This window comes from Parasteatoda tepidariorum, chromosome 2, assembly GCF_982258835.1.
Source record: "Parasteatoda tepidariorum strain Cologne lab strain chromosome 2, Ptep-v5.0, whole genome shotgun sequence".
In the NCBI taxonomy this organism is placed as follows: domain Eukaryota; kingdom Metazoa; phylum Arthropoda; class Arachnida; order Araneae; family Theridiidae; genus Parasteatoda; species Parasteatoda tepidariorum.
Window position 1 is genome coordinate 53357870 of NC_141756.1, and position 24445 is coordinate 53382314.

Below are 24445 nucleotides of genomic sequence, written 5' to 3' on the forward strand. Positions count from 1 at the left end.
ACCTATCGAAATTGCTAATTGAAATATCCAAAAACAACTGGCTGAAAAGTAATGAACTCTTGGCATGAACCTCACTCATTGGTTCATTGCTGTGTAACATACTACTTATATTCTATAAGCTATTTAAATTTTCGTTTTTCAATTAAATAGAGGCATTTTAGTTGCCAACGGGAAGAATCAACTTCATCCCTTTTGTCTAGTTTATGTTAGAGTTTTATTTATCTATAGTCTGTAGAGGGTGAATTTTGCTTTTGTAAGCGTTACTTATACCACTGGTAAAATAATGCTCTAACAATGTTATGACATAAAAAAAAATTTTTTTCATTATTATTTTGGCAGAAATTCCATATAAAATAATTTTTTAGAATTATTTCACGTATTTATTTATTTTTAAGATTGTTTACTTTTAACTTTATGTGCACATTATTATAGACTTGTGTCGCTATACTGCGAGTGCGAGTATGAATTATTCTCAAAGTAACAAAAAATTAAAAAAATGTAGGAAGAAAAAAAACCGGAAAAAAAATCAGGAAAAGAAAAGCGAACCAATGAACCGTAGTCTCAGCGAATTTGCGAGTTGTGGATGAGCATATAATGAATTTTAATTAATTACTTCTAAACTGTACTTAGTCTGTAAAGTATTCGAATAACTTACAATTTGCGTTTTAACATTCTGCTCATGCGCTTAGACCGATATATTATATTCCTTACTGACTATCTTACTTGCCACTACATAATTTAATAGCAGATTTTCAACTATTTTTTAAAAAATGACAAACTAAAAATAATAAAAAAACTAGTAATAAATTAACTAATAAATAATAAAAATTAAGTAATAAGTAATAATAAATAAATTAATAAACAAATAATAGTAAATAATTAATAACAAACAAAAATTAACCCAGGTTTGAGTCCCAACTCTAGCAGTTCGGTGTATTTTTCATATCTTCACTCAAATGTCCCCTATACTGTATTTTAGATTTGAGTGTCAATGACGTTGAGCTGACCATGGTATTTCCCCCCCCCTCCCAATAGTAATACAAATATGGATTCTTTTTTCCTATGAAGGCCAAAATGTGTTTTGATAGTTAACTTACTTGGTCATTAGCCTTTTGACAAAAGCTTTTAACTAACTCTTTATTTAAACCATCTGCGTTATTGATAAAATAATAAAAAAACACTAAAATTTTTGTAACAACAAGAAGAAAAAACTGGTTCTAGAAAAAGCTTTTATTCTGCAGAAAGCCTTCGCATCTAATTCATACTTTAAAAACGAAATAAAATTAAAAGAAGAAAAAAGTCTGCCTTATTGCTACGATTCTTACAGTCAACATGGAACATTTACCTGTGCCTCGAAGCTACTAATCCGTCCATCAAGCAGCGTCGACCTTATCCACATAAAAACGGGGTCGAATCACGTGATCTGATGACGATATCAAATAAAGCGAAGGAAAGAACTTTTGATTGAATTTTTTTTCTTCTTCTTTCGTAAATGTCTGTTTAACTTTTAAAAGAATTTTAAATATGTGGATGAGTTAGCCGATCATCAGAGTGTGGATTTTCATTCTTCTGTTAACATAGATCACTTGCTCACGTTTAAAATGACTTTAGATTTATTTTAAATAATTTAGGAACTAGTTTTTCGTTTTTACCTTCTTTTGGATTTCCACCGTTTTGATTTCCTTCTTACGAAGGTCTGTTATATTTGAATCTCACTGGTGTCTCTTCGCATATTCCATGGATTCTTGTTTACCTATTGCGATGTTGGTTGACCAAAGGAGAGCCAGTTGGTAAATATAGAATTTTTTAGTTATCCAATATAAGAACTCAAATAATGATTTTACTTACGTGATATTTGAGCTTTATTTTATGGCAGATTATTTTTCCAATTATTTAAAAATGGGTGAGGAAAAATGAGAGATGAAGAAAAAATGTTTTTAATAGTTTATAAATATATATCACATCGTTGAAATAATAATGTTTGAATATTTTATTCTCTCCATAAAGTGTTAAAAACACTTTTCAGTTTGTTGCATTGAAAGATGTTGAATGCAAAGGAAAATAATTTTTTTATGACAATAATTACTGTTACTTCATATACTTAAACCCTAAGTCAATATTTAATCCTAATAAATTCTATCATAAATAAATTTTACGAACGAATTGAAACAGATAATAATATTTTAAAGTCAAACGATTTGCTATAAATACTGCGTAAGCATATAAATGCACTATTAAACCATTCTAATACTTTAAAATACTTTTTCCGTGAATTTTACCGTAGTGAAATAATTTTTGATATTACTTGTTTTATTTCAGAAAGAATTTTTTTTTAAAATTATTTAAAGAGTACAGAATTTTTTTTAACACTATAGAATAAAAATGCGAATGTTCAGTCAAGAATTTACATCTTATTCCATACTGATAAAATTCTTTCAGAATAATCGGGACGATTTTAAAAGAACATTTTTAAATTATTTCTAGAATATAATTTTTCCTGTTTATTTATAATTGATTTCATAATACATTACAAACAGCATAAAGAAGTTCGATTTAATTTTATAAATCTTTGAACTGAAATAAATTGCAAAAATAATATATTTTATTTAATGATTTTAGAATTTAAGACGTTGTAGAAAATTTTTTTTTTTCTGAGCTTAAAAACCTATTCAAAAACGAAGAAGATTAGAACAACGGGACTCGTATACATTATTTAGCTTAGCTGAATAAATATTCTAAAGTTAAGTTTTCCTTATACATTTTCTGTATATCTTCTTGAGAATTCCGTAAACGTTATAATGTTTTGTTTTAATCAGTAAAAAAAAGAACATTATTTATACAGTCAGATGATGAATACAAAGTGAGACATCATGTATTCAATGAACTCGTCGATTCTAGGTCAACAACTTTCAAGTTTGTTTACAAATTAGATACTTGAAGATTTAAATTATACTTTTGCCTTAGTTTAGTTGTTCAAAGCGAACATTTGATGTTTTTTAGTTTGTTTATCATTAATTTGAGTCAGAAAAAAAATCAAAAGTTTCCCATTGTATTCTTTTTCTTGACAAATTTAGAGGAGCTTAAAACAGTATCTAATTTATAATTTTAAATAGGCTGATATTTGAAAATTCGTTTGTTTACGCCTTTGCTGTTAGAACAAAATTAGATAAAATTATAAGTTTTTGTATGGAAAGTTTTTAATGTTTTTTTTTTAAAGCATAGTATTTTGATTGGATGCCTTCTTTGAATGGATGCCTGGGGCTATTGACCCCTCTAGCATGCTGTTGTTAGTTCATTAAAAGAGGGCTTTAATAATACGAAACATTTCATAATATCTAGATCCGCCACTGATTATTACGAAATGTGTTTATGACTAAGGTAAAAGATCGATATCGATATGAGTTTTTCTTGGAAATGAATGAGTTTACTATCTTCTTTTCTCAGAAACTGATATTATTATTATTATTTTTTTTCAAAAATGTTATTAAATTTTATGTATCCGGTAGCCGAAAAAAAACTTAATACTAGTAATGCAGATATGTTAGTACAAGTGCTTCAGAACTACGGTTCTTTCATAGTTAGTTTAGAAAATAAATAAATAAAAACTTAGAATGAATGGTATTTATCGCTACGTTGGAGAAGTAATAAAATAAACGGTTATATATATATTCACGAGTAAAATATACTTGCATTATAAATATTTATAAAAAAAATTTTTTTCTGTAAAATAAGAAAAGAGGATGAAAAAGTATTTTATACACTTCAGCGAAACAAGAATAGACTTTCAAATGATTGTTTAACTTTTAAAGCTACTACTACCAGAAAATTATGCCCTTACAATATTTTTGCGTAAATTACATTGTGCCTGTTCCGCTACACAGAACTTATGAAACCCGCTGCAAATATCTTGAACTTTTGTTAAGTTTAACGGTTAATGGTTATTAATCGCTTAATGGTTTAATAAGAATAATTTTATCATTATTTTAAATATTTTTATCAGAAAATTAAATTCCGGAAAGAAGTTAAAATCTTAAAGAATATAAACATACCATTCACGATTTTTGCAAATTTGTGAACATTCCTACTGAATGTGATTTGATCATTATACTTTAAATGCACCAATCAAATTCTCAATTTCTAAATGTAAATTTTGCATGAGTTTTTATTTTGATGAAAAAGTGACAAAAGTGTAGTCGGTGCGTCATTGGAAAATGTACTGCATTAAAATGAAAAATTTATTTTCAAAACATCTGAATTCTACGCAGAATGGTTTGTTTGAAAAAAGGAAGGAAGGAATATCTCCATTCCTAAGATGAAACCTGATTAAAATTTTCAGTTTGTTTTCGAACGGCATCGCCAGAACAGTTTGAAGCGGGCACCATAATCTCAAAACTCAGTTTCGGGCATAAATATAGCCCTGGTTTCGGGGAGACCCATTGACGAAATGAAACTACGAATTACTATTTAAAACAGGGGAAGATAAACATTCTCTACTACTAAGTATTTCTTAAAGTATATAAAGAAATTAAATTATATCCTATGTAGTTCTTGTTGCAATTTTTTTTATAGCATTGTAGAATAAGGACTGCCTAAATGAAAAATGGCAAAGTGCGATAACTTCAGTGAAATACAGTAACGATAGCAGCGCCGACCTACATTTTTAAAAATTAAATTAAAAGAAATGTGCAGCAAATTGCGTGTAACTGATTATCCCCTTCGCATGAGAGCATTTAAAGTGTATGTAAAGTTGTGAGGAGATCGATGCTTCCAGAACAGAAAAAAGCGCAATAAAACGATTTTTCTATAATTTTGAATTCTTTCACTCGAAAAGACGGATGTTAAGGCTCCGTAAAAATTTTATTATCAGAAATCTACAAAATTATAAGATACCAGCTTGTTATGGAGTTTACTGACAAACAATGAGTATAGTGGTCTGAAGTATGGTGTTAAATAATTATCCCAGAAAATCATAAAAGCCGCGAAATATAACATTGTGCTAGTTATATTTAGAATAATCCCCCTTTTTTTGGTTCGATTATATAATTTTTTTTTCTAATCTTGGAAAAATAATTAATTAATTAGCAGGTTAAAAAGTTCTTTTTTTCATCGTGTGTTTGTGAAAAGTTCTTTATTTTCTTTGCTTGAAACTTTTTTAATTTTCAAGATATTCAAATCGAATTTTTTTCGTTAGTTATCAATTACGATTCTCTACCAAATTATAGGAATTTTTTGTATGAATAGTATGAATGTAATACTTCAAATGCTCATATCATGTTAAATTTTTAACAAGCCTTTTTTTTTTTTTTTTTCAAATTTCAAAATTATTTTGTTATTAAGTAAAAAGTGCTCCAAATTTTTTTTGTTAATTTTCTTGAATATTTTTTAAGTTTTAGCAATAAAACTTAAGACAAAAAAAATTAGTTTTTTTTTTTATGAAAGTGTCCGTATCTTCGAAAATATTTAAGCTAAACTTACAAAATTTTATACAATTATTGCATATAGTAATTACAGTAATCGAGCCAAGTTGATTGCTATGTTTTCTGACATTGGACATTCAAAAACCCTTTCTTTTCTCGTAATTTCTTGTCAAGCCACTGAACCTCTGAAAACTTTAAATTTTATTGATAGGTATGAGGAAAACAACTTTCCAAGCGTTTTTTTCTTTCCTTTTCTAGAGAAATTTAGAAACAAAATGTAAAAATCTTATAGTGTCTCATCAATTATTGTAGGGTGACAACATGAGAAACTAAACAATAGGGAAAAAATGTATAAGTGCGCATGCGTTGACCAATTGAGTGAAATTTATTGCTCAGGACTCACAATAATTGGATTGTAGATTCTCTTAATGTTTATTTATTTCATCTCAGTATTTTAGACTCTCTCGTGAGTCAGTTACACACACACTGCTTCAGCACTCAGTCGAGCAATTAATTAAATTTACACTTATACCGCCATCTACTATGTTGGACGGGAATTAACTTACGTTAATTATAATTTTTTTTATCTACATAAAAAGTGCTTAAAAATATTTTTTCAGTATTTAAAAGGTGCTTATTTTTTGTTAAATTTTGCTACGCACCCTGATTAAATTAAAGATAAAAAACAGGTTAAATATTAGGTGCCGTGATGACCGAGTGCCAGGAATATGTACACCCTTTAATCAGTATATTTTCATTATTTTCAACATTCATTTCACATTTATTTTTCTTTCCTACGGAATTCCAAAATTATAAATAAATAAAATTTCTTAACGTTGTCTAGTTTTTATCAAAGTAATATATGAATATTTATTAATTATTTTAAATGACATTATTATTATGAATTAAAAACAGAAATGATGCTTATAAATGGAGATGAAAGAGGGATGGCTCAGGGGATAGAGCGCTCGCCTAAAACTGGGGCGACTAAGGTTCGGATCCTGACGATAGATGGTCGATTCGCATATAGCTCACGGCTTACACCGACTATCTTTAAGTATCCCCCAGTAGTAAACGTATGATGGGATAGAATCCTCTTTCCGTCAGTCTAACCTTTCGAGGTTTTCCTTTCTTTATAACGCAAAAGCGGATTAATTCTATTAAAACGTCCTCGACCAAGAGAGGTTAACTCCATTGCATGACATTAGAGCTCCAACGTCCTCTGAGTTGTGTACAAAATTACAAAGATACGGAGTTGAAGTGCAATTCTGATATGGATTGGCTTTTCTACACCAGTTATAGAATAATAAAAAGTAGAGTTCGCAAAGTATAAATCCGAACAACATTACACACATAAATCTCTTAGGATATTTTATGCATATAACGTCATCCTGTCGCAACTTATTACTGAATGTTTTTATTGCCCGGACAGAGAATCGGTTTTTAAAATTACATTACTTCGGAATCATTGAACTAAGCTACCACCACCTTAAATGCCTTATACGTCAAACTATCACCTCACATTCATACTCGATGTGAGGTAATAGTGTGACGTCTAAGGTATTTAAGATGGTGGTATAAGTGACGTATAAGTCATTTAAGTTGGATGCTATATTTTATTATTTTTCAGGATGACGCAAAATTTGCAGTCTTTAATTCTTAACTTTTTCCTTTTGAACTATATATGGAGAGAGATAGTAACAAATTTTGTAAATTCTTGTCTATGCAGTATGCTCTTAATGCGCTATACATTATCCTTATTTAAAATGAAAAAAGAAAAAGGCGTGCACATCACGGGGCCTGAAATTAATATTTAGCGATGAAAAACATAAACGCTATAGCAATTCAATGTATCAAAACTGATTTTATTTTATTCTATTTTATTTTATAACCGTAGTTGAACAGCTGACTCAATTATTGAGTTTACGACTACCAAAGTTCAACTCCGTAGTCTATTAATTTCGAACCCAATCCAGAAGAAGACGGAACTATTGGATCAAGTATTGGGAGATATTTGCCTTCGTGGCGAACTTTTTGATGGGACTAACCCTCCTTTCCGGTACATAGAGAGGAGAACCATATAAATCTTCCACGGTTAGCCTGACGGCAAAGGAACTAGCACAACTGATTAAGAAGAGCCTGACAATATCAATTATTCGAAACATACTCAAGTTTCAACATGTAATCAAACTGGTTTTGATGTTATGTACAACCACCTTCCTTAATCGTGCTTTATCAGTTTTCAATAACGTTTTTACTCTTTCGTTGCTAATATTAATTTTCAATCACAACGTTCATACTGTTTTGTTTTTATTTCTGACAAAGATTTCAAATATATATAATTATATTAAAAGCTGTTATTTTATGGTCATTTATTCGTCCTCTAGACGTTAAGAAAGTTTATTTTACTTATTGATCATTCTTTCTTTCTTTCTTTTTTTTTTTAACAATTTATAGTTACAAGTTATTAACAACAAATTAGATAATTTACATTGAAAAATTGTAACGAATCCATTAAGTGCTGAAGTACTTAATAGATATTTAATGTTTCGAATCTCGCCTAAAAACTCACATAAAGGACATAAATTGTCACATCTAGTATCGGTTGACAATTTTATATCAGATAGAAGTGCTGTGAACAAGTGCAAAGTGCTTAACTTGACAACACGTCACACAATTTTCTAAGTTGAAAAATAAACACTTATAATGGGGTGTTTCTTGTTACGATTAACAAACATTGAATTGTCATTCCATTCCCGTTTTTATACTCTGTAAAATCTTTAGTTAGCTTAAGATTTTGATTTAAATGAGCTTAGCACATTACGCTTGGACGTTTATGTTAATAGTCTTGAAATTAAAAATTCATCACCATTAGGAATCCATTACAAAAGCACGAAGAAAGTATACGTAAGATATCCGGAATCAAAATGAAATATATTATATTACATTTTATTAAAAGTTTTGTAATTTTACATAAGATATTATATAAGATATCCGGAATCAAAATAAAATATATTATTACATTTTATTAAAAGTTTTATAATTTTACCACTGATAAAGCACTATCCCTAGTAGTAATATTCTTAAATTTTGATATGTTTAGATAAATAATAATTATATTTTTTTGATCAATCGCTTGTGAATGGAAAACTAAGTTAACTTTAAATTCTATTTAAAATTTATTTTTATTTTTTGTTGTCTTTATAACGAAGCAGAAAAAAAAAGTGTTAGTACAAAATATTATTTCAAAAAATTTATCAAATTAAAATTGTTTGTACGAAATATTATTTCAAAAAATTTATCAAATTAAAATTGTTTGTACGAAAGATTATTTAACAAAATTTAGCAAACTAATGTTTTTAAAAAAATATTATTTGAAAAATTGAACAATTTAAAATTGTTTGGCTAAAATATTATTTTGGAAAAATTTAGCTAATTAAATTTTTTGTAAAAAATATTTTTTTAAAAATTTAGCAAGAATATTTTTCAAAAAAATATCAAATTAAAATTGATTGTAGAAAATATTATTTAGAAAATTAGCTCTCAAATTTTTGTTTGTTTTAACTATACTGTAAAAATTTCCGGATCAAATTACGGTAGAAAGTACTAGCACCTTGGGTGCATCATCCTCAAAATTAATTTTACTGTAAAATCCAGTTTTAAATGTAAAATTTTTACCTTATATTTTATAATTACCTTATAATTATTTGACAACAGTGATTTTACAATAAACATTACTTTAAAAATTATGAAATATCAGATATGGTAAAATTTTTAGGTGAACAATAAGTGAAAAGTACCGGCACCCTGGGGTATTGGTGTACATTTTACCGCAATTTTTTACTGTGCAGTTTGAAATTTTTTTCCAATTGATACTTTTTGTTGTTTGCAAGCAGCTTTAAGTGAAAAACAATGCTAATAAAAAAATGTTCCCTAATTTTATTTATTTATTTGGTTATTTACTTTTTTAAATGAAGACTTTTATTTTCTTGTGGTTTACTTGATACGCATTGCTTTACGTCAATCTCAGTTAATTCTTTTTCTTTTGGTCACTCTACTTTAGTTTGCAATAAATAGAGTTTTACAGGAATATCGCTTCTATACTAAGTAGAAATCTATTCCATGCTAATTAACAATTCAATTAACATCCAATTAAGCAATTATCTTTATTTTTTATTTTATAGTAGTTCACGTTTACGTGATCGATTAGGCAAGAAATTACGTAATAAGCAACAACCTATTTAGAATCACCTGGTGTGTCATTTATAAAAGGAAAATCGTTAGTGATTTTCGGATTGTTTAGAAAAGTACATATATTTGCCCATTTAGTTAATTCTCTCTTTGGAGTTAGAACGGCAAGAAACTTGTCTTCCTTACCATTTGGCATCATGCTTGATATCACCCCACATTCCATGTATGAATCTATGATTGATGAAATCATATTCTACAGGTAAGCAGCTAAAATGATGCACTATTTGGAAAACTTGAAAATGATGTTTAAGATATTGATTTATTTTTTAAGTGAGTTAAATATTTAGCAATCAAACTGTATTCTGTGGATCCCCTATGAATATTTATTCAATATAAGCAAAATTCAATGATTTAAAAATTTTAAAAAAACTGCATTTATACTGCGTAATGTACTGCTGCATATTATAATATATTAAAAAATTGATGCATTTTTATGTAATTAATTTATTCCTAGTTCACGCTTAAAAAAAATCGTATGGTCAAAACTACCACAATATAGTAAAATTTACCATGTTCCTGTCTCTATGGGAACACCATAATTTTTATAGAATCGCTTTGGTAATGATTTTGGTAAAATTAGAAATAAAATATAGTTTCATAATAGGTGAAACATTTGATAAATGTGACAAAATTTGGTAATTTTATCGTGATAGCTTACAGCATGGTATAAAAACCATTTATTCGCTGAAATTTACTTTACAGTTTTATATTTGTTACTAAATGTGTAGTATAATTGCCAGAACTATAATTTTAAAAACCAGAATTTACGGTTAATAGCTACCATATACGTAAAAAATACCAAATGAATGGTTTAAGTACCATCTATATTGGTTTTATTAACCAGAAATGTGGTTCTTTTTACCAGAAATGTCATTACAATACAATACGATAATTTTACCAGAATTTTTTTTTTCTCCGTGCACTATTCTCAATTATAACAACACCATACGCCTGAATGAAACTAAATAGTTTTAATACTGATTCAAAAAACAACTAAGCTCCTGATTCAAAAGATCAAACTATTTTTTTAGGGAACTAAGTAAGTGATATTCGCATTTCACGTACTTGAAAAACCTCTCACTGTCAACCCAAGGTAAATGGAATTAAAAGTCTCAGTTTCCCAATTAATGTTCAAATCTTCACGCGAGTGCCTTTTGAAAGAGATGCAAACGATTTAGGTTTAGAGAAATTGTGTTGTTTCCCATATATATCGAGGGACTCTAAATTTGGATGCACCAGAAACTTGATCATTGGGTCATTAGAAACTAAAACATCCCTTGGAACGCTGGTGACCTTCTGAAAAGTGTTGACAAATTTCATTTTGCCTCGCCTGAATAAGGCGGAAGTACTGTAGCAGCCTCTGAAGGCGTGTAGGAATAATAAGAAATTATCTTCCTTTTTCTTTACGTCAATTGTATATGAAACAAATAATGTGCTTCATGATACTCTCAAAGTAGTAACAAAGTAGTGTGTTAAAGAGATGTAGTCTTAAAGTAGTGTGTTAAAGAGATGTAGTCTTAAAGTAGTGTGTTAAAGAGATGTAGTCTTAAAGTAGTGTGTTAAAGACATGTCTTAAAGCAGCGATTCCCATAAGGTGACCCGCGGAGCCCTAGGGTTCCGAGAATGAGGATTTTTTAATTCATCTATTGCTATATTTGTGTTCAATGAATAATCCATAACTAATTTAACATTTCCTTGTTTATATGAAATTAATTATGTGAAATATCAGTGAAAAAAAAATCAAAATTTAAATTTTTTATTTTATTTAGTAACGTATTGAATAAATTATGAAATGATATGCATTCATAAAAAATTACACAAGTCTTCAATTATTTTTTTAAATTCAAAATAGAATAATAAAATTCACGAATAATGAATTAAGTTTTTCTGCTTCCCAAGGTTTATACAGCAGTTCTTTTTTGAAAAACCATAATTCAATTTATTTTATTTATTTTCAGCAAATATGAATTTAATTTTTTGTAATTTTTATCACATTTTCCTTTAAATATTTTCAAAATAATCAAACAATCAGCAGTCTTTTTTTTTTTTTTTTTTTGGTTAGTGTTAATGAATTTTTTTTTTTTTTTTTTTTTTTTTTGGGTCTTGCCAGACGAAACTCTATCATTTAGGAATCCGTAGCCGAAAAAAAATTGGGAAAATGATCGTTAGGTCTTATTTTTTCCCCTTTTGGTTATTTGCCTGTATCTATGCGTTAAAATGAACAGCATATTTGAATTATTTGCTCCCTGAGAGCAAATTTAGATTAGTTTTAAATTTCGTAATTAATATTTTTCGCTAAATGTAGCGAAAATTTATCAGTTTTTCGGCTCTTAAAAGTTTAGCGCACTTCAGAAATTGTTGTAAATTCATATTATTCTTGTGTGGCGTTCCAAAGTTAAGATTTCCAGATCAAGTGCAGATTTCTGGGAATTATTTCGAAGCACAACTTTTCAGATCTAATTTGAGTGCGCTAATTTGGTGTAAATTGAACAAAACGCTGGAAGAAATATACCGCTGAAAACATTTATTAGATAACCATGAAAAAATTTTTAACGTTTTTATTTCAGGAAATTTAAATATTGAGTAAAAGTAAAAAGCCAAACTGGACATTGTATTTATCTTTCTAATTTATGTTACTACAACAACAATTTAAGTGATGTCTAACACCGTTTCAGCTGTTTTTTAACGAAAATTGTTCAATCGTTTTTCCTCAAAAAAAAACTTGTTGTTGTTGCTTATGCCCACTTGACCAACAGAAGCATTAAATCAAGTCCATGAACTCTTCCAAAAAGCTCCCAAAGCCATGTACTATTGCAGCAGGGTTGGAGACCAGGTGGCTCTTCTGGCAGCCAATATACGATAGCATGTGGGCAGGAGCAGACTGGTTCACATTGCACTTAGGACAGGGTGGATAGACTTTAAGGCCCGCAACGTGACGTTGGGATCAAGGCTCCATGGAAAAAACTTAGTTCCAGTTACGTATTTTATTGATAAAAATATTATGGACTAACTATAATCCAGGGCTTGAAAAACCGCCCGTCCTCGGCGGTCAGTAATTCCCCGCGGACAACGAATTTCTCGAATCCGACGTCCGTGCGGACGGCCATTTTCCCTTTAATGTTCGTGATACATTTTCAATTCTCGTTATATTACAAGAGTCTAGTGACTCACTTCAAAATGACCCTCTAATCTAGAAGCAACATACTGCGCATGGTGGAATTGATGCTTTCTCTGTCTGGGAGTACTGCAGCGGTTGAAAGGGGCTTTTCAGCATTGAACTTTCAAAAAAACACATTACGTACTGGTCTTAAACAGGAAGCGTTAAACACAATTATGAACATCTACCTAAATGGAAAACCCCTTTCAGATTTCTGTGCATAAACCTCTGTAAATCATTGGCTTGGAACTGGCAAACGTCATATTTGATTCATTTAAAAATCGAAGTACTCTTGGATAAATTGACATTCCAGATAACTTGACCTTTGTCATTTAAATTATTTCATAAAAGACATACTAGTAACCTAGTATTTCTTTTATTGCTGTATAATGTAATCCTAGTATTTGTAATCCTAGTAACTACTAATTCATTGTGCAATTTATATAAATGTTTGTAGTAAATAAGTGTAAATTATATTTTTTTTTATTTAGAAGTTACGGGTTAGTTTCAAGGGAGGACGGGTACATTGTTGGACAAGCCGTCCTCGGGGACGGGTAAAATTTCTGAGTTTTTTCGAGCCTTGCTATAATCCTATAATTTGAATGTTATGAAATCTTATAAACCTGGAATTTTACTAGGTCATTTAAAAAATAAATATTTAATGATTAAACAAAATATATTCAAATAGTTAAAAAATGTTCAAAATTTTTAAAAAAATATAAAAATCAAGTCACAGAATCAATAGCTGTTTTAAGCATTTTTATGAAATCGAAAATAATATATATATATTTTTTTAATAATTAAATTTTATTAAAGTGCTACTTTGAACCCCTATGCACCTTGTTTTGCCCTCAGGTAGAAAAAACCAATTTCGTGGGGGGAAAAATTTAAAGGCCTTAGTCACTCCTTGCACGAAATAACAATTAACAATTTGAATTTAAAAATATAGGGAAAAATAAAATGGAAATGTAATCCATAAAGTAAACAAACAATGAAAAGACTGTTTGAGACTGCTTAAAAATATTTTTTAGGAGTACAACTCAAAATTGCGAAACTACTGTTTTCCCTCATAAAATTCCAGATTCACTAAGTTGACATCAGCATAATTACCTGTACATGCGGTTAGTTATTTACCTGTAAATCATTTATTTCCTGTTATTTGACGGTATTTTTTTTTATTCTGTTCTATTTTTATTACGGAGATATTTGAAACATTAAGGCTTAATAATAAAAGTGTTTTTTTATGTTATTATTTTTATTTATATAATTTATTGTGTACTGAAAAGTGGTAATCTAGTATTACCTCACAATGCTGCTACATTTTATGATGAAGATTTTTAGTTTTACATGTATTAAACGGTAAATGGCCATATTTCCTTTTCAATCAGCTGTATTTATTTTTAAGTAAATTTAGTGTAAAACAAAAATATCCAATTAATATTTTTTAATTTACTAGGAAGTCTGCATAAGTTAAAGTATAAAATTAAAGTAACGCAAAAAAAATAGCTACTCAAAATTTTAAAGTTACACTAATATTGCTATTTGGTGAGTTTTTATAGTTACCAAAAATTAAAAAGGAATTTCAAAAATAATTTTGTGAATGAAGTTGATATGGTATTCAAGCAGAGTGATTAGATTTTAAGTGCGGTTGGCCGGGCGCAGACAAAAAGTCGCCAAACAATGTAGATCTCCAATTTTTTTTTGTTTTTTTACTTTTTTAACACATAAAAATTAAATTAAATGAAAAAAATTTAACTACCCTACCCTTAGCTACAAATACCCTACGTGGCAGATGGATCACGGGTTAGAGTTCCCTTGCCATCCGGCTAACAGTGGGAGGTTTTCGTGGTTTTTCTCTCCATGTGACGCAGATGTGGGTTAGTTCCATCAACTAGTTCTCCTCGAAAGCAAAAATTTCTCCCAATATTTGATATAGGAGTTCTCTTGTCTTCTGGAACAAAATTACAAAACAAGCGAATTGAACATTGATAGTCGTAAACCATAAAAATTGGGTCGGCTGTTCGACGATGGTTATAAATTAAAATAGTATTAGATAGCTATCGAGGAAATATTTGAAAACAAATTAATTCAGCAGTCAAGTCAAGGTTGTTGATTAAGAAGATTACCGATTGTAAACAAGATTTTTATTTATTGAGAAAAAATGTTAAATAAATGTTAGTTTTTAATTATTTTAGTTTTATGAAATTTAATTTTTAAATAATCGGAAATATGTTATGCACATTTTTGCATGACAGGTATCACAATTAAAATTTACATTAGGTAAGTGCTTGACTTACTTATCTTTATTTATGAAATTTGAGATGCAAAAATAAAATTTAAAAAGCCGAAACTCAATAGGTATCAAAGCAGACAAAATTCAAATATAATAATTTGAAAAATCGAGTCATCTGAATTAATGGCAAGGTCAGTGAAGTAGTTTTAGCTGTCACAATTTTGAAACATTAGGATTAATGTTTGATAAGACGGATGTCAGGTTCGTTATCTAAACAGCTTCTCCGCCGCACTTAGTTTTTATAGCAACGTAGATTAAAAAACAAGAAAAATGTAATGTTATGAAATTCTTTCCTTGCAATAATTCGTGCTTAAATTCGTCGGCTTGTCTCATTTACCTAGAATATTTCGCCCCAATCACTTTAGTTTTAACTACTTATAATATTAAAATTATTTTCATTTTAATTGATTCAGTTTAATATAGTGCCGTTCTTGAACACATACCTAAGTTCAGAAAAACTTCTATGTTATAGTTTATGTGTCAAATTTAATTTTTAAACTGTAGTATCCATGTTTTAATGATGCTAGTTATCATAAAAATCACAATTATTATCATGAAAAAAATTTTATGAAAAAATATTTAATTTGTTAATTTTATTTACTGATATTTTTATTTTTTGACTCGTTATTATCTACACTGAAGTTTTTTTTTTATTATTTTTTTTTAATTATTTTTTTTATGCTGAAGAGCCATTTTTTGGCATACATTTGCTCGGTATTCCCTAGACTAAGATTTTCTAATCGTATATTATATCAAAATTATATCGTATAATAGTGAAATATATCGGTTAAAGAAAAAAATCGTGTTTCTTAAAAAAGAATTATGGAATGCAATTTTTTTATTTTTCTTCAGTTGTTGACTCAGTAAATTTCGATTAAAAACAAAGCGCAGAAACAAAATGACGAGTAAAAATAAATCACTTTGCTTATCGAATTTAATGTAAGTTTTAAAGGAAAACAATTTATTTCCTACCGTACCTTGCACCACCTATAGAACTTTCAAAAGTAAGGTAAAATGTTCTTTAATTATATCGTCTCATCAGAAGGAATGATGAAATTATAAATCGTTTTGTTTTATAAAAAGACTTCAGCAATATTCAGCAAAATTTTCAGCAATATTCTTCATTTACTGCGTACTTCAGGAAAATGGAAAAGAAGAAGTTGTAGAAACGATGTAAATGACTTTAGATTTATTCTTTTTTTTTAGCATTGTAGTATAACCTGGATTACTTAATTTTATCAATAATTTTGCTCATTTTTATACATCTTAAATTTTAATATATTTAAAAATGTTATAATGCAAAACTACTGTTTTGTTAATATATTTTTATGTACTTTTTTTACTGAAGGAAGTTTTTATCTTGATTTTATACATCTGTATTGTTGCCAGTTAATATTAGGTTTGGATAAGATAATTAAGGTTCAACCTTATTTTTAATTTCTTCTTTAATATTAAAAAAATGGAACTTTTATTTTAAAATATATTATCGTAGAACCGAGACTATTCAACTTTGTAACGTATGCTATTTACTTTTTATGTATCTCAAATTTTGTTGATTGTGAAACGGCACCATAAAAAAGCCACATTTTTTTTTTATGATAAGCTTTTGTGCATATCACTATTGTACTTTTACTTTATTAGGACGTTACTATCACAATTTTATAACTCTGTGTTAGTGCCGGTCAGTACTAGTTTAAATAACCAGAGTTCTACTTTGTTTGTTATCTTTTACTTTTATTTCAAAGTTGCAATTATGCATTTTATGAAATTAAAAAACGTAAAATAATGTTTCAATATTTCGTTAAATAGAACTTTTAACAAACATTCAGCATTTATGTAGTAAGTAAGGAAATAAGCATTTACATAATAAAACATTCAGCATTTACGTTGATATTAAGCAATTACATAGTTTAAGTAAATAATTTCAGTACTTATATAGACTTATTCTTATATATTGTGATGTTTATTTGTTTTTAGGGCCGCTCCAGGGACTCAAGATGGAATAAAAGCTTTTTTCCGTTTACGGAATGGTGGAGTCCGAATGAGTCCGGTCACCGAAGTTTCTACAATAGTGACAGACTCCACCCGTAAGTTTCTCTAATTACTCAAATTTTATTGTATTATTTATTGAAATTTTGTTACTTGATCAAATGAATATGTAAGCTAATTTAGTTATTTTTAATTATGGGATGTACTAATTTGGTTGTTCATAATTATGGAACTTACTAGTTTGGTTATTAATAACTATGGATTGTAATGATTCGGTTATTTTTAATTATGGAATGTACTAATTTTGTTATTCTTAATTATGGAACTTACTAGTTTGGTTATTAATAACTATGGACTGTAATGATTAGGTTATTTTTAATTATGGAATGTACTAATTTTGTTATTCTTAATTATGGAACTTACTAGTTTGGTTATTAATAACTATGGACTATACTGATTTGGTGTTTTTTAGTTATGTAATAAACTTATTTGTTTATTTTTATTTATGGAATATACTGGTTTTGGTTATTCTTAACTATAGAATATACTAATTTGGTTATTATTAATTGTGGAATATAGTAATGTGTTTATTACTTAACAGTTGGGCTGAAAAGTCCGTAAGCTGACACATACTATTATTAAGTACATATGATTTTTAGTTAGTTCTAATCCTTGAAAGACACGTATATAAATTTGACAGCTACCCGACTATTAGTTTGGGAGATATAGTATTTTTAATGAAGCAACTTTTGTTAGTTTAAAAACAATGGATAAAAAAGAATTTCGTGTATTTTTAAAGCATTGCTTTTTAGCGAAAAAGAAAACTCTTGAAGCCAAGGCTTGGCTTGGGAAACATTATTCGGACTCTGTACTAGGAAAATCAACCATTGAGAAGTGGTTTGCTAAGTTTAAATGAGGCGAAATGAGCACCGACGACGATGCACACAGTAGTCGCCCCAAAGAGGCTGTTACCGGCGTAAACATCAAAAAAATAATCAAAATATCTGAGACTCTAGAGATATCAAAGGAACGTGTTGAACATATCGTGAATGAATATTTGGGTATGCGGAATCTCTAGGCAAAGTGGGTGCCGCACGAGATCCCAATTGGACAAAAACAACAACGACTTGATGATTCTGAGCTGTGTTTGAAGCTGTTTAATCATAATAAACCCGAATTTATGCGTCAATATGGGACAATGGGTGAAACATGGCTCCATAATTTCACACCGGAGTCCAACCAACCGTCAGCCGAGTGAACTGCACGAGATGAACCAACTCCGAAGCGTGGAAAGGCGCAACAGTCAGCTGGCAAAGTAATGGCGTCAGTATTTTGAAATGCTCATGGTATAATATTCATTGACTATCTTGAGAAGGGAAAAACCATCAACAGCGACTACTACATAGTGTTATTGGAGCGTTTGAACTACGAAATCGCAGAAAAACGGCCCCATTCGAAGAAGAAGAAAGTGCTGTTTCATCAAGACAATGCACCGTGTCACAAGTCAATGAAAGCGATGGCAAAATTATATGAATTGGTCTTCGAATTGCTTCCGCATCCACCGTATTCTCCAGATCTGGTCCCCAGCGACTTTTTCCTGTTCTCAGACCTCAAGAGAATGCTTGCTGGAAGGAAATTTGGAGCCGATGAAGAAGTAATCACCGAAACAAAGGCCTATTTTGAGGCTAAAGACTAATCGTACTATAAAAATGGTATCGAAAAATTATATGACTGCTATAATCGTTGTATCGCCCTTGAAGGAAGCTATATTGAGTAATAAAATGGAATTTTATGAAAAAAATTGTTTTTTCTATGTTAGCCTACGAACTTTTCAACCCAACTGTTATTTGGGAATATTCTTAATTTCGGAATATACTAATTTAATATTCTTAATTTAAGAAAAGACTAACTTGTTTATTAATAATTATGGAATATACAGATTTGGTTTTTTATGGAATATACAGATTATTAATTATGGAATTGCTAATTTGGTTATTCATAATTATAGAATATACTAATTTGGATACAAATAGTTATCAAAGTACTGATTTGGCTATTATTAACTATGGAACACATTAATTTGATATTATTAATTATTTGTTATTATCAATTATGGAAACATTGGGACGCATCGAACCATAATACTGTTCAAATTTGCTGCAACTTTAGTATGTTGCCAAGTTGAATCATAAATCATACATAAAAACATTGAAATAGTATCGCTACCTACGTTCGATTACATCAACACTTTTGTTCACTGTATTTAAATCTATATAATATTCAGCTGTTTAAAATATTGCTTTTTCTAATTACAATTAATGCAATTGGCAAACGGTGCTTGACACATTACTCTTGATATTAATGTACTACTATCGATTACAATGGACTGAAAGCATTAATCAATATTCAGTAACGATACTATAAGGTATCAAAATGTATCTACATTTTGTTTCGATAGTATCGATACTTAATTTCGATAATATCGGTTATATTTATAATTTTTTTCATACTTTTTCGATGATGTATACCCATGTTTTCTTCGATAATAAGTCACTAATCAATCAAAATAATCGATCTTGAACTTGATTATACGATCTTATGGTTCAATTTGAAAACTATAAAAAATCGTAAATCTAATAAACAGTAAAATACATTTTTACTGTAAAATTACGATACATCAGACTTTTTGTTCTGTAACATGTTCCGGTGAAAATAGATTTTACAGTAAAAAGTACCTGCAACCTGAGTACTGGTACTTTTTACCGTAATTTGATCGGTACTTTTTTTCCGTGAAAGGATGGATGGTTCAAATCAACAAATTTGCACCATATTTTGATTTAACAGTTAATGGATTTTCCCGGATGTGAATTAGTAAGCAAGAAGTAGCTCTAAATTTTGAATATTTTATCTATTGTACATTTAATCAGGTATCAAACTGTCTTAACAGCAATCTTTGTGGCATTGTGTTAATAATTTTCTATTTCTCAATTGCGTCATTTACAGTTTTTCTATATAACTGTGACGGAAAGTAGTAAAATAAATTGCAGGAAAACAAAATACAAAGGGTTCTAGCGTATTAAAATAAAATTTAGAAATAAAAGAGATGTTTGCTTTATTTTTTTCCACTATTTGTTTAGTGATTTACTAAGAATCAAGGTCAAAGTTATTAACGCATTTTACATCAAAATATAAAGTGTATTTTTCGTTTCCTCTATTAGTTCTGGAAATAATGGGAATTTCCATTACTTTTTCAACGCTACAATTATACTCTCATACCTCATCATTTTTCTTTATCTGCAGGAAGACTTTTTGACGTAACAGATTTTTTTTTATTTACTTATTTTTTTTTTTTTTTTTTTTTTGAAAGATAATAAAATCTCATTAATTTTAATTTCGTTATCAATACCCGCACTACTTGTGGGATAAAAATTAATTGTAAATAATCAATGAATATGTATTCATAAATTCTACGCAATCGTGTGCAAAACTAAAAGGCTTTTACAGTAACAATTTAAAATAATTTATTGTTATTTGTTGTCCTTCCCAGGGACTTTACATTATTAGATTAAGCGAAACTTGTTTTTTGAATTTCAATTCAGTAAAAGAAAATTTAAATTAATTCTAGCTGATTTAAAATATTAGCTAATTCGGCATCAAAAATGATGCTATTAATCGTGTCCACGCATGATAGTCAAGGTTTACTTTTACGACATTCAAGCAATTTTCTCGTTGAAGGCGGATTAGAGCAATTTTTTTTTCTTTTTAATTAAGTTTGACTCACAGAGAAATGTATGAAGAGTTTTCACTCTTCATATATAATCGTTATATCACTTATTATAGTTATTTTACTCTTCATATATATATTGTTAGAGTATAAAAAATGGCGACACGCTTTTTTTCTTCTTAACGCTCAGCAAAATGACTGCTCTACCCAAACGGTTTCAGCTTCACCTTATGGCAAAAAGCTTAACTACTAATTAGGTTGATAAGTTTATCGTTTTCTTTTATTATTTCAACTTGTATTTTGGAAGCTATTTGTAATCGTTTGCTTATTTAATTAACTTTAATTTAATGATATTCTTAAAGGATTATGCTTTAAGGATGTTGTTAATGAAGACCAAAGTGTATTTTGCAAAATAAATTGCAATTTATTTTAAATACTTTAACGTCTCACCATTTTTCTCATTCTTAAATTAATCTCAATGTTTAATAAGTTACATATTTATATGAATGACATGCTCCATTACTTCTTTTAAACTGAAAGGTGAATTCCAAAATGCGTTATTTATGTAGATTTTTTTTAAATTTTCCATTTTGATAGAGTAATTTATTGTATGGCAGAATGAAATAATTAAGAGTAAATAATAATATGACAGAAACTCTTTTTTTTCATATATAATACACCTAAAATGTAAAACATAGGTTTTGAAACTGATTAGAACATTTTATGTTTCTACATAAATGCACAATATAATTTAATTTTGAAGCAACATATACTCATCAAATCCTATCTTTATTCAATAATTTCTATTGGAGTAGTGTGAAAAAAAACTTAACTATAAAAAACTTTAACTTATAACTAACTTAACTTTATAGAATGTCAACTATATAATGGTCCAAGGTATAACACTTTCCCTTATTCCTTTAAACATAAAAAATTAAATGACATTATAGGTGTTTCTCAGCACCAGGAATATTTTGGTAGTGGAACAACACTTTGGTGTAAAATAGTTGTCGCCGTCTTTGGTGAGATCATATAGTACATGAAGAAAATTCTTTGCTAAGTAGAGCCAACAAAAAAGGCGAAATACATGATACAGGAGTTCCCTTGTCTTCTGGATTGGGTTCAAAATTACAAGGCTACGTAGTTGAACATTAGTAGTCGTAAACCCAAAAATTGCGTCGGCTGTTCAACGACGGCTATAAAATAAAATTATTTAAGCTTCACTTATTGTGCCGTTATATGATTTTCAGTTTATAATGTTGATGCAAATAATATGTATGATACTTTAGGTATAATCTATGTTTATTATAATTAATATATTTTTATATCTATCATAGTATGTTTATAAATAAAAAGTGTTATCTATATAAAAATACGTTTTCAGCTATGCCATGGTTTGGAATCGACATTGGTGGATCATTAGTTAAATTAGTTTACTTTGAACCCACCGACAATAAAGACGATTGTGATAGTCAACAAACTCTACGAGAATTTGTGAAAGGCAGATCTGCTTACTGCAATACAGGGATTAGAGACATCAATTTGCAGGTTTAACTACAAGGTTTTTTATTCTATTTATTTTAAAAGTCAGATGTGCACTGAACAAATCACGAAACAAATTTAGATGATTTTTTTAATCTTGCAGTATTGCGCGAATGTAGCACTCTTGATAATTTATAAATGTGCACTGCGATGAAAAAAGATATTACCTAAAATAACTTTTCTAAGGATCGGATTTTCACCAACTAACTAAGTAACAATCCTAATGGCTCAAAGGTGTAACCTAAAATATACTAATTAATGTTTACAATAATGCTAATTATGCTAACTACGTCATAATGTTAATTACGGAAACGTGTACAAAAACGTACTTTCTCTGAATAAACATATATTTTTCCCGAAAGATTTGGATGTTTGACTGTTAAAGCATGGGAAGGGGGTAGCCGCAACCTGCAAAATAGGGTCCTAATAGTTTAGTCAGAAAAACATCCAAAAGCTTGGTATTCTTAATGTTAATTTCACTGTTTGTGTATTTCGCTTTATGTAGGGTAGCTTTTAAGCGAATCAAAAAAAATTTTGCACACAATTATAAAATTGTTACTCCAAATATGTAAAAAATAATTTTTAATAGTTTTTTTTTCTTATTTTATTTTGCAATAATCGAAAAAAAGGTATAGAAATTTTGACGTCATTTTAAAGTAGTAAATTTAAATTATAAAATCTAAAATTTGAGCGGAATTAATCGAAGACTTCTCCTAAAATCAAGATTTAAATATATGACTATAACTTTACAAATTTTCCTATTTTTATACTTATGCAACTAATATCTAATAAATATATTAACATTGCCTTTTTTAGGCAATGTTTACTAATCTTTTTGTTTCCTTATCTTTGGTTCCTTATCTATTAGGGTTCCTTATCTTTTTGCTTATTAATAATTAATTTATGAGGCAGAGGATGCAAAAAATAAAAATTCGTGAAAATAACTTTATTTTAGTGGATTATTTTATTATAGAGAATAATAAAAATTTCATGAAATAGCACATAATGAAATTAAATGTGAAATATTTGTATTTGAATAAAAATTTGTGAATAATAAAATAAAACTAGGTGATAACAACAATTTTTATTGGCGTTATGATATTGAATTCTAATCAAAATCTATATTCGTCAATTCTCTTGGTACAGACGGAATTTAAGTAAAGAAGTATTTTGAAGATTGTATCAGGTATTATGATTAAGGAACCAATAAACGAAAAATTTCCATTTTCCAACTAACTTAACGTTTTTAACTTCACTTAATGGAGCCGTGGTGGCTCAGAGGATGGAGCTCTCTACTCTAAATGAGGTGAACCAAGTTCGAATCCTAGCGATAGCTGGTCGACACGAATTCTGCACCCGGCTTGCACCGACCACAGCGCTGACGAAGGGTATCCTCAATCGTAGATGGATCATGGGTTAGAGTCCCCTTGCCGTCAGACTAAGGGCGCTTTTTCATTACACGACACGATACCGACAAAATCGGACGACAAATGTGTGAACGACAATGTCGTTGCCGGATCGTTTAAGCAATTGTTTTTTCACCTGTCCGATATCGTTAGTCCGAGAAGTAGAAATTCTTGTTCATTCAATGTTTTGAGCTTGAGTGTGCAGAGGCATAAAATTTAAATAATTTATTTGAACGTGTTTTGAAAAATTATAAGTTTTAGTTTTGAATTCGTTTTGGCAACGGAGTTAGATATATAATAAATGTTGTTGTGTTCTAAAATGTTTAAGAAATAAAATATGTTATTTTTTTGATAAAATTATTGGTAGTATCGTAAATTGGCATTCATTTAATTTAGTTGGCACAAAGACCCAACAAGTGAGCAGTTGCTTGTGTTCTGCTGTGATTTTTTTCTGCAAACTTTAAATATGCCGGATGATAATCGTCGTCTCAAACTTCTTACTTTATTTTAGAAGAAAAAAGCTAGCAGTGCAGAAACGTTTTCGGGTGCACGAAATGGTACTTACGTATTAACGCCATCGCAGCTACAGATTTGGCGGTTTTTAAGTGCCGCCAATCTACACTTAAAATTATGTCTGTAATCACTTAACATTACTTAAATTCTTTA

At 28.9% G+C, this 24445-nt stretch overlaps 1 protein-coding gene across 2 annotated transcripts in view; it reads left to right on the forward strand.

Moving 5' to 3' along the window:
* The first annotated feature begins 1343 nt into the window (after positions 1–1343).
* The window catches only part of LOC107436307 (pantothenate kinase 3), a 46804-nt gene continuing 23702 nt past the window's right edge, over positions 1344–24445 (forward strand). The window contains exons 1-3 of one of the 2 annotated variants that reach the window (XM_087157347.1): positions 1344–1790; positions 17096–17205; positions 22216–22379. In XM_087157347.1, coding sequence (XP_087013473.1) covers positions 1738–1790; positions 17096–17205; positions 22216–22379 — 327 coding nt within the window. In that variant the 5' untranslated portion in view covers positions 1344–1737. Of the gene's footprint in view, positions 1791–9683; positions 9868–17095; positions 17206–22215; positions 22380–24445 lie in introns of those variants that run through there. The other variant, XM_087157346.1, reaches the window with a different exon arrangement.